The sequence below is a fragment of the Dermochelys coriacea genome, chromosome 18, assembly GCF_009764565.3.
Source record: "Dermochelys coriacea isolate rDerCor1 chromosome 18, rDerCor1.pri.v4, whole genome shotgun sequence".
Classification (NCBI taxonomy): domain Eukaryota; kingdom Metazoa; phylum Chordata; order Testudines; family Dermochelyidae; genus Dermochelys; species Dermochelys coriacea.
The window spans coordinates 8,046,087-8,057,024 of record NC_050085.1 but is presented as its reverse complement, the minus strand read 5'-3'; the positions used below and the strand labels follow the sequence as shown (position 1 = coordinate 8,057,024).

Sequence of the window (10,938 nt, the reverse complement as noted above, 5' to 3'; positions counted from 1 at the left end):
CTTTTAAAATGTCTTCACATGCATTTGTGCATAGCTTTGGGGTCTTCGTCTTTTGTATTTAAAGCAGCCTTTCAAAAAGCTCATCTTTTTGAAGTAGCAGAGATTTTGAGAAGCTGGATGAAAGTTGGATGCTGATGAGGCCCTCAACTATTTAAAAGAGCATGCCAGGTCTCCTTATCTGTGACTTGTGGCACTCCAATAATGAAGCACTTTCATAAACAAGATATGGTCTTAAATCTGAATAGGTCTGTCTTTTCAGGCAGGCAGTGACGCTAACATCAGAAAAACTGCTTAAGAAATAGTTACACATTTGACTTCATTGCAGTACTTGTCTTAAGGTTTTGAAACTGACAGTCCAAATCTTTCCCATTGTGGAACATACATGTACCCCTGTGCTGCAAATCTGGGCCATGTTTAATTTGTTGGCTGACTGAAGTGACAACCCATACAGAGTTAATCTTAAATCTTGTTCTAGAAATAAATGTTTAAGACTTAACCACACTTCCTTAATAATAGGGTTTCACTGAAAGGAATATACAGTCATCTGTCCCTAGGGTTAAACTATTTTTAGCTAAATTTTGCCAAAAATGGTATTTATTGTTTAAAGGGGAGACCTTAATTAACTCCTTTCCATGCCATGTCACTTTGTGTCTGTTAGGGTTTTTTGGGCTCATGTGAGAGTTTTATTTTAATACTCATTAAAACAGACTACTGTTCAGAGTGGAAATGAAACTGTTTACTGTGTTGTAAATATTGTGCTTTATATTCTGTATATTAGCTTATTTTAAAGGGAAAAATGACTTGAGTGATAATGCTATTTGATCTCTGAAAGATCCAAGGATGAACCAATTCCTAAGCTTGCTCCAGAAGGGCCAGATTTAAGTGGATTACCCCTCTGTTTGGGAGTCTGTCCTTAAGTTTAAAAGCAGACCATTGGACTATAGACGGTCCAAGATTTTTGAATTATCCATTTTGGAAGGAGCACTAGGAACATGAACAGCAAGAGCCCAAAGCATTTGAATTCGAGATAATCCACTGGAACTCACAATTCCCCTATTAGTGCCAAAAACTAGCAACTGTAGATCTGCTCTCTAGCTGTCTGTATACTGTTTTTTCTTGTTCTGTCTTGAAAGGGCAAAAGTCCAAGCACCTATCCGCCTCCATCATTCTCAGCCATCTTGTGCTTGTGGTACTGCCCTTCTGAGAAGCATTGTGATATTGGTTCATCTTTGTGCTCTTCATTTATAAAAATTCTAACTATGAATGTTGATTTCCAAGTCATGTACCAAATGGGCTTCTCTGTGAAAAGGGGCTGTTCTGAAGCTCGTTGATGAAAACGGGTTATGGTAATTGTCTGGTTATGAGGAAAACCCCCTTAAAATAAATGCCAAACTTCCTGGTTGTCTGTTTTGCGTGCATCAGTTCTTGTCTTCTAACTCTGTTCTTCCATAACACCTGACATCCAGGGAAATGTTTAGCTGCATGTAACAGAAACTCATCAGCACTGAATCACTCAACCAGCCCTCCAAACTTCAAAGGAAAGGGCACCTCAATGTCCTTAAGGGTCCCCTTCCCCATTTTCTAAAATCTAGACACATCAACTAACCTGAAAAGCATAAGCTGGTAGCATTTTATTCAGGTAAGACTAAATGCTAACCCAAGCTCACAGTTCAAATCCGAAGGTGCAAAGCAGATAGGGCTGTCATACTGAGCTAAGCCATTCAAATATACTGTACCTAAACCCAAGTCTATTTACCATTCAGTGAGGTGTGTTAGCAAAAAAATGCTATGAAATTTTTGCTAAACAGTTCAGTTCTCTGAAGGTGAAAGGTTCCTCATACAACCCTTCAATGTTTTTCACTTTCTAGCAATTCAAAGGTTTCGGAGCTCCTTACAACCTTTAGTTTTCCCAGCAGCCCTATAATGAAGGTGATGTATCAATTTACCTCTGGGGAAAATGAGGCAGGGATTGTGTGACCTTGGCTAATGATCCCAAACAGTGGCAAAGATAGTATTAGACTGCAGGAGCTCTGATTCTCAGTCCCATGCACTGACCATTTAATTTAGAATGTCTTTATGTTGAAATGAATAATACTGCTTACTTTGTCTTGTCACTTTATATCAGACTAAATGTAGGCTTCATGCAGTATAGGACTATGGCAGCCTGTGGTATGAATAGGGCCCTACCAAATTCACGTCCATTTTGGTCAATTTCATGGTCATATAATTCATATTTAAAATGGTAAATTTCATGATTTCAGCTATTTAAATCTGAAATTTCATGGTGTTGTAATTGTAGGAGTCCTGAACCAAACAGGAATTGTGTCTGTGGCGGGGCAAGGGGAGGCGTTGCAAGGCTATCGTGGGGGGGGGGGGGGGGATACTGCTACCCTTACTACTGCCCTGTTGGTGGCGGTGGTGCTGCTGCTGTCAGAGCTGGGCGGCTGGAGTGCAGCGGCTGCTGGCTGGGAGCTGAGCTCTGAAGGCAAAGCTGCCGCCAGCAGCAGCACAGAAGGGTAGCCTGGTCCGGAATTGCCACCCTTCTGCGCTGCTGGTGGTGGGGGCACTGCCTTCAGAGCTGAGTGCCTGGCCACCAGCTGCCACGCTCCAGCCGCCCAGCTCTGAAGGCAGCGCAGAAGTAAGGGTGGCCCCACTAAAATAACATTGTGGCCCCCCCGTAACTCCCTTTTGGGTCAGAACCCCCAATTTGAGAAATGCTGGTTTCCCTTGTGAAGTCTGCATAGTATAGGGTAAAAAGTACACAAAACCGATTTTGTGCTGGGAGACCAGATTTCACAGTCCGTGACGTGTTTTTCGTGGCTGTGAATTTGGTAGGGACCTAACTATGAATCAGAAACTTTATTAATTTGAACAGTATCAGAAAAAGGAATATTACTGCACACAACTGGCCTGCTATGTCTAAATACGGCCTGCTATGTCTAAATACATTTCTCTTATAAATGCTCTTCCCTTCTACACCACGCTCACTAAAGGACATTGGTCCAAGGTTGGAGCTATCTTGCATCTTATGCTGTCCTAGCAAATAGCCTCTGAATTTTAAATACCCTCAGAACTAAACAAAAATCCCCCTGACTTAAAAAAACAACAACACCCAAGCCATAATTTTGAAGATCTCCTGCTAAATTCCTCTGGGTGGCTTGGCTGCTGCTTCCTGATAAAAGTCAGAAAGACTGAACTTTACTTTTCAGAAGCATGTCCTCATGTTTCGAAAGGACAACAGAAATATCTAAGGTTTCAGAGTAGCAGCTGTGTTAGTCTGTATCCGCAAAAAGAAAAGGAGGACTTGTGGCATCTTAGAGACTAACTAATATAAATCTCCCCACTTATTTTCCACTGAATGTATCTGATGAAGTGGGCTGTAGCTCACGAAAGCTTATGCTCAAATAAATGTTAGTCTCTAAGGTGCCACAAGTACTCCTTTTCTTTTTGAGAAATATCTAAGTGTGGGCAAGATACTCTAACTCCTTGAAACTATATGGATCGTGCTGGTGCATGAAAATTAAGCCACCTGTGTTCTATGAAATGTAACTGAGGCTCCTCTTGGACAAGATTTCTACATTGGGTCAAAAGCCCATCTTTATGCTTCAAAATTACATAAACTGATGAATTACACAAAGCTCTAGTTTGTAAGTAGGACAAACAGAATTTGTTTAAACAAGCCTTTAACAACCCCCCCCCCCCCCCGCCGCCGCCTTTTTTTTGCCTTGGCCGTGGACCCTGCTCATTCAAAAGAGAACAGTAGCACTGATGGTGAATTATTCACTTCTCCATTAGAGACTAACAAATTTAAGTACTCCTTTTCTTTTTTGCAAATACAGACTAACACGGCTGCTACTCTGAAACCTGTTATCACTTCTCCATTGTTTCCTCTACTCTCGTGTGAATTAAGAGCAATAGCAAAGATTGCAGGAAAACCCAGAGCTCCCTTGTTTTCACATGGATGTCTCAATTTTAAGTGTCCATGAAGGGGAGGGGAATACTTCAAAGCCAAGTCTGTAACTTCGCAGTAACAGGGCACCAAGACTCTATTTAGATTTATAACAACCTGCTCTAGTTTTTTTACAGTTACAAAAACAATCAAACTGAAATCAGCAGTTGACCCCACATGTAACTCAATCCCCAGCTGAAAAACGAAAAAGTCTTCAGCAGACCCCTCCTCCCCCCGTCCCAAGCCTGAATGAAAAAACAGGTCTTGAGTTAAGCCCAGAAGACATTGCTTTGTTTTACCGTTTTTTGAGGGGGAGATGACCAGGGGCTTGTCAACATTCCTCTGTCAGAGGAAGAGATTTTTCTCATTCTTTTGCAGGAGGCCAGTTGAGAGCAGCTCTCTAAACTTTAGACAGTGCCCTCTTTAAACAGGAAACAAACAATGTAACTTCCTTCACTGCCTGCCTTTTGTATTTACACAGGAACTAATGATGTACACTGTGAACTGGTTTTTCTAGACTCAGAGGCCAAGATTTTCCAATGCAACTAATGATTTTGGCTGCCTGGCTTGAGACATGTCAAAAGGGCCTGATTTTCAAAGGCTTAGCATTTCTTGAAAATCAGCCCCCTTTCAGATATCTCAATAGGTCCCCAAAATGAGTTGCTTTTGAAAATCTTTGCACACGTTTTTTTTTAAAACCGTGTAGCTTATTTGCCCTCTTCATAGATTTCAGGGAGGTTAGTGGGTGGATCACAAATAGGCCTTGCAATTCTGCTGCCCTGCTGGGCTGTGCAGTTTTTGCTTCACAGCCCATCCCGGAGCCCCATGTGGGGCGTCTCACTTACGCCCCTAGTGTGAAGAGATTTCCCCTTCAGCTCATCCAGTTGAGCCCTGTGTTTTGGAGTGGGAGGATGGGGGTTCCCCTGCAACTGAGTGGCTTTGGGGCACAGTGCATTGACAACTGTAAAAATCCTTAGGTGGCCCCGGCTTTGTTCCAATAGCCTGACAAGGATTCAAAAGGTGGGACACGGAGCATTTGTCCTGGAGCAACATCCTCCTGTTTCTATTCTCCAGAGGGCGGATACAATTTTCGTATTTACGTTCGAAGGGCCAAGCCTTGTGCTGTGCTATGGGAACCATGCGGTGTCCGGGATTGTGCCCATGTGGCCAGTTGGGTCAGTTTCTGGTCACCCTTCATAGTTCTCATTTCAATACATACATTTATTTTATTCTCTAATTCTTGTCCCCCCATGGGAACCTTCTGGGGGGGGGGGGGCTAGTACAGTGTGAAGCTGACAGGCCTGAGGGACCGCCCCCCCGTCTATCCACACTCTCCCCTCCCCCCCCCCGCCGCCTGCGTGGCCCTTTAAATAACTTTGCCGACACCTCCCTCCCTGCGTCGGGTTGTAACTTGAAACAGCAGCTGATTGGTCGGAAGGCCCCGAGTTATGATTTGATTGGCTAATACCGCCCCGCCCTAGGACCGAACGGACTGCACCATGTGCTGAGAAGGGAGGGGGAGGGTTAGCGGCACAATATGCCATCCCCGGGGAACGGGCGGGGTTGGGACCTCCCCGCTCGGGGGCGCTCTGCTGGATGTATTACTCTTCGGGGCGGGGCAGCTGGGTCCCCCCCCGGGAGCGGCAGCCCGTGTCTCCCCCCCCCCCCGAGATGGTACAGCCCGGCTCTGGGGTCCCCGCCGAGGCGTGCGCCGCGCTGGGTCTGGCCCGTCAGCTCCGGCTCCGCGCTGCCGCCGAGGCGATGCTGCTGCCCCCGCTGCGGAGAGCGCTGCTGGGCTGCCCTAGCGCCGGGTGAGTGAGGGCGGGGCCTCGCGGGGGGCTGGGATCCGGCCCGCTGAGGGGGTTCCCCCGGCAGCGGCCCCCACCCACGTGCTTGGGACCCCCCCAGGGAACCCCCGGGCGTGCGGGGTCCCAGGAGCTCCGGCCGCCCCCTTCCTTCCACGTGCGCCCAGCCCCCGGGCGCCCTGCCGGCCTGACGTTCCGCCCCTTGCCGCGGCGTGAACTGAGCCCACGGGGCAGCCCCCGTCGGAACCGCCTCTGGGATTGAACCCCCCCCCCCGGCAGAGCCAGAGCCGGGATCTCCCTGCCGCCCCCCCCCGCCTGCTGGGGGCCCTGCCCGCCCCGTCGGGAGGGGGGTGAGATCTCACGGACCCCGGCAGAGGCTCCTGGTCGGGGCGGCCCCTTGGCCCAGCTTGCTCCAGCCTAGGGCCGGGGAGTCCGTCAGCAGGTCTTGCCGCTGCCCCCCCCCCGGCTCCGTTACATCGGGGGGAGCTGGGAGCAGCTGCCGGGGGGGGGACACCCACGCAGTGGTGCAAACACGGGGGGGGGCTGGAGAATCTGGTGGGAGGGTTCCCTGTGACGCCTCATCTCCGTTAGGTTTCCTTGTCCCCCCCCCCGGCGCTCCCCTTATCTGCCCGACACCTGCGCTGCTATCTCGGGCGGTGAAGCGCCAGGCTTATCGCCACGGCCCGAGATAGGGAAGCGGCAGCAGGTCGGGCTCAGCCTGTCCTCCTCCTCCCGCTGCATTCAAAGGCTGACGCTCGCCGTCCCCCCCCCCCCCCCCGTGCCTTTCAGTGGTGCCCCACCCAGCTCGGGGGTGACCCCTGCAGAGTTGTCCCCTTGTGGGGTTCAGTGGCCTCTCCCGTCTCGGGCTCGTGCAACACCTGTGCCTGGACCCCCCCCTGCGAAGCCAATGGCTCATTGGGCGCCTTGCTGACGTGCGGGTCACTAATGTGCTATCACTGGAAGTCCGGTACAAGGCCAGGTTCGCCTGGGTGACTCCGGGGTTGTATTGCCACAGGTTGTGCCGTAAACATGGGCCCTCTGCAATGTATTTAACTGGCAGCTACAAGCACCAGGATGCATGATGGCAGGAGCAACTTCTTTTCCTATTTTCCCCTGTCAGGCAGGATTCCAGTCAGTTTCCTGCTCTGGTAGGATTGGGTAGGTCTATGCTGCACAGTTAACCCAGGCTCTTGCCTGGGTTTTAGTCTTAACTCCCCTAGTGTCCACACTGGAAATCCTCTGACCTAGGTTTGGAGGTGCTGTAAGCCTGGCCTAGCTGACCCATCTGTGGGTGTGAGTTGGAACCCAGGCTTTGCTTTTCACTCGGGTGGGAACCCACCTGCTTTGCCGTAAGTACACAGGTTAAATCACTTGACTGCTGGTAGTCCTCCAATGCCTTCCCACAATTCTCCCCAAAGCACAGACAAGGTCTCCCACAATTAACGGGGGAAGTATCCTAGAGCATCTCAGCACACAGAACCATGGGCTTTGCCCCCAGACAGAGACAAGTGAGTGCAGAACTGGTAAAGGCACAGTAACGTGGGCAGTTTTGCAGTGGGGAGACACACACACACCTATGCTATGCTAACTCAAGTGTTCAGACCCAGGTGCTGATTACACCAATTAAATGTGCAGTGTAGACAGCAATTGTGTACTTTGGTCCCATTTGCAGGGGATGAGCAAAGTTCTGACTCTTATAGTTACAGTTGAAAGACTAGTGAGATTAGCTTAATATAATTAAAATATTTATTAAAAACCTAAAGGAATACAAACAGGGAATTTTCCACAGTTTTAACAACATCATGTGTATGATGGTGTCTTTGATTTGATTACATCAGATCTAACAAATATAAATCTCTTCAGAGTAACTCAGCGTTCCTCCTCCTAAAAAATATAGGCACATTTGAATCCCAGTATTCAGGAGATTTCAATATGTCACTGCTGTGGGTTTGTATCAGATGTGGACAGCACAAAGCGTTTTGAAAATTCTCATTCAAATAGTTCCAGAACTTACCATGTTGGCTTCCTGAATTTCCTCCTTCGTGTCTTGAATAAAACGGTCTTACAAAAATGGTTCAGATTTTGTTCTATCTTCTGTAGTTGAAAACATCACATCTAAAGAGATGTATGGGAGAGTTGTCAGGAACCCAGCATGCCAAGGGGGCAGGTTTGTTTGTCACATCTGTTTTCAAGAATTTCACTTGGTTTGTACAGTGGAAAAAATTGGCTGGTTAGTTTTACTTGTTTGTCATTTTCACTCTTTGTTGCCTCTCCCCAAGCCTGCTGTTGCAAGGGCTGGGCTACAGGCACTGCTGGGGAATGTTTTAAATCCAGAATACTACTTCCAGGGGAATTACAACCAAACAAACTGTAGAAATGTTTCTCTTCGTCCAAGGTTTTGTCGCATCTTCTTGAGGTTTGTCACATCTAAATCAGTCTCTAAGTGAAGCTTTAGAAGGAAAAGTGTCCAGCAGCTGAATTGGTGGTATCTGTGCAGGGTTCTAGTGTCTACCAAAATTCCAGGGTCCTTTTCTATTTCTGTTGCAGAGTTGAGCTCAGAGGTAGTCATAGGTAAAGGATTTGCTGCGGTAGCTTCATGTTTCACTTTGTCACGTGACATGGGCTGAAGATAATGTTCTTTGCTGCTTCCAGAGTGGGAAGCCTGATATGTTACGGCGATACTCTGTCTCGATCTCAGCCAGGCTCTGCCTCCGTCAAGACTGAGCATTGCCTACTGCGAACTGTAGCATCAGAGGATCACACCCTTGTATTAAAGTGGTCCTGGCCACTCTTGGTTTACAGGCCAAACTTGGACCATCCCTGTGCTAGTTACTGCCACTAATTGTCTTTCATGGCCTTTGCTTTCTCCTGGCATACTTCTGCTTTCTCCCCAAACCCACTCCTGGGTCAGCATCTTTTCTCTCTCCAGTACCAGGGCTTCTTCCCCTCTCTTTGACTTTTGGTTCCCTTCGTTTGACCCTTTGACCACACTCCTGTCCCTGTTATTTTGTTAGTTGTCCCCTGGAATTTTTTGGGTATCTAGGTCCTGAGGATCTCCCTTTTAGGCTGGGGGGGATCCTTTAGCAGTGGACGGGCTTTGCCCGCCCACTTCCTGGATCCCAGTAAGACTTTTGGTGGTTTGTTTTCTTTACTGCCACTGGGAAATATTGCTGCAGTGCAGAATTTAATGCAAGACTGGGCCTGAGAAATTACAGCACCCAGGTTAATCTGCAGCTACCTGTTGAAGCATGTACTGTGCTGACAAAACAAACCTGCCCGGCTTCTGCCCCCTGTGTTTTGAACTCTTCTAAAAGCAGGAGTTGCGGTATAGCTCGGTCACTCCCATGTGGAAGATGGTGCATTCTGCAGCAGAGAACCTCCCACCGTGCTGGGATGTTGGTTCAATAGCAACTCTGATGGAATAAAGCCCCCTATTGAATTGCCAGCACTACTTCCTGCATCAGTCTTCCCTCCTTGGAAGTCTTCTGTCTACAGGATAAAGTTGCACTGGTTTAACTTTATATTTTTCTGGCAGAAACTGTTCTTGTGTCCCCGCATGCATTATCTTCTTTTGGTTTATCTTGGGTCTTATGTGGGACTAATTAAGCTGCACTGGAGGTGATGTAACTCTGTTCTGGTAGGAATTACACTGGTGAAGGGTTTGTATGGGCATAACTACACTATTGCAGTTAGTCCTCCCGTTGGCATCCCACAGTGCATTGGTTCACGCCTGGCCTGCCTGGCTATCTAGAGCAGCGGAGTGCTCATAGGAGTATCCAGACAGGATGTCCCACCCCTGTTCAAATACCACTGGCACATTCCCCAGAATCTGCAACTCTACGTCATTGCAGGGAGAGAGGAAGGATGGTCTAGTGGTTAGGGCACTAGCCTGGGATTCAGGAGAGCCAGGATCAATTCCCTTCTCTGTCACAGACTTCCAGTGTGACCTCCAGCAAGTCACTTAGTCTTTCTTTGCCTCAGTTCCCCATCTATAAAATGGGAATGATAACATTGCCTTCTCTCATAGGGGTGCGGTGAGGATAATCACTTTAAAGAGTGTGAGGTGCTCTGATACTGTGGTATTAAGAGATCATACAAGTCCCTAAGATAGATAGAAGGACATGGATCTAGACTCCACATCAGGAGGTCCTGGATTTCCTTGCCTCCTGAGGAGAGGACATTAAGTGCTGACTAGCCTGACCCTGTCTAGCTTATGCACCAGATCAGAGCACAAGGCTGCTGGCAGTACTGATGAGGCAAAGTTGCAAGGGACAACATCACCACTTGGTGGTGCCAACAGAGGTTCCACTTGGGCTGTATTTTACACTGGCAGCAGGGTCATTTTCCTGGGCGCTGAGACAGCTGCATGTGCTTTATCAATAGGGTGGCAATTCCGGAAGTCTCAAGGGGTCTCGTGTCACTGTGTGAAGTAGATGCCTTCTCTGCCTCCAGGTTACAGAAATGACCCCATGTTCTGATGATGATACATGGGGAAACTGAGCACTATTAAGGACCACACCCAGGATAGTTGTGCTGCTTGGCTGGGTGTTTTCGAGGGACACTGTCTGCTTGAGATCTAAGGCAAATGTTGGCTTCTAAGTCCCACTGTCTTTTAATGAGATTTAGGGTTCTGAGGGCCTGAGTCACTTTTGAAAATAGGACTTAGGCCTTTTAGATCAGCCTAGCTATGTGGCTCAGGGCTATGAAAATAACACATCTTGGGTGCTGTAGTTAGGTTGACCTAGGCACAGCTAGGCTGATGGAAGAATTCTTCCATCAACCTAGCTACGGCCTCTCAGGGAGGTGGATTACCTATGCCAGTGGTTCCCAATCAGGGATACATGTTCCCCTGGGGGTACACAGGTCTTCCAGGGGGTACATCAACTCATCTAAAGATTTGCCCAGTTTTACAACAGGCTACATAAATAGCGCTAGTGAAGTCAGTACAATCTAAAATTACATACAAACAGTGACTTGTTGTACTGTTTTATATACTAGACACTAAAATGTCAGTACAATATTTATATTCCAATTAATTTATTTTATAATTCTATGGTAAAAATGAGAAAGTCAACAATTTTTCAGTAATAGTGTGGCTGTGACACTTTGGTATTTTTCTGTCTGGTTTTGTCAGCAAGTAGTTTTAAAGTTAGGGGAAACTTGGGGTACGTAAGACAAATCCGA

The 10,938-nt window shown here is 47.6% G+C and overlaps 1 protein-coding gene and 1 long non-coding RNA gene across 2 annotated transcripts in view; one reads left to right on the top strand and one right to left on the bottom strand.

The window, feature by feature from the left end:
- Positions 1 to 3,146: 3,146 nt before the first annotated feature.
- Positions 3,147 to 10,938, bottom strand: LOC122457028. Its single transcript, XR_006276289.1, has 3 exons — positions 10,616 to 10,938; positions 6,330 to 6,336; positions 3,147 to 3,157 (listed from the first exon to the last, which is right to left on the bottom strand). It is a non-coding gene; the product is annotated as an uncharacterized LOC122457028 (long non-coding RNA).
- Positions 5,446 to 10,938, top strand: part of ALDH4A1 (aldehyde dehydrogenase 4 family member A1) — a 27,808-nt gene continuing 22,315 nt past the window's right edge. Inside the window, exon 1 of the mRNA XM_038376549.2 lies at positions 5,446 to 5,760. Coding sequence (XP_038232477.2) covers positions 5,546 to 5,760 — 215 coding nt within the window. The 5' untranslated portion in view covers positions 5,446 to 5,545. The remainder of the gene's footprint in view (positions 5,761 to 10,938) is intronic.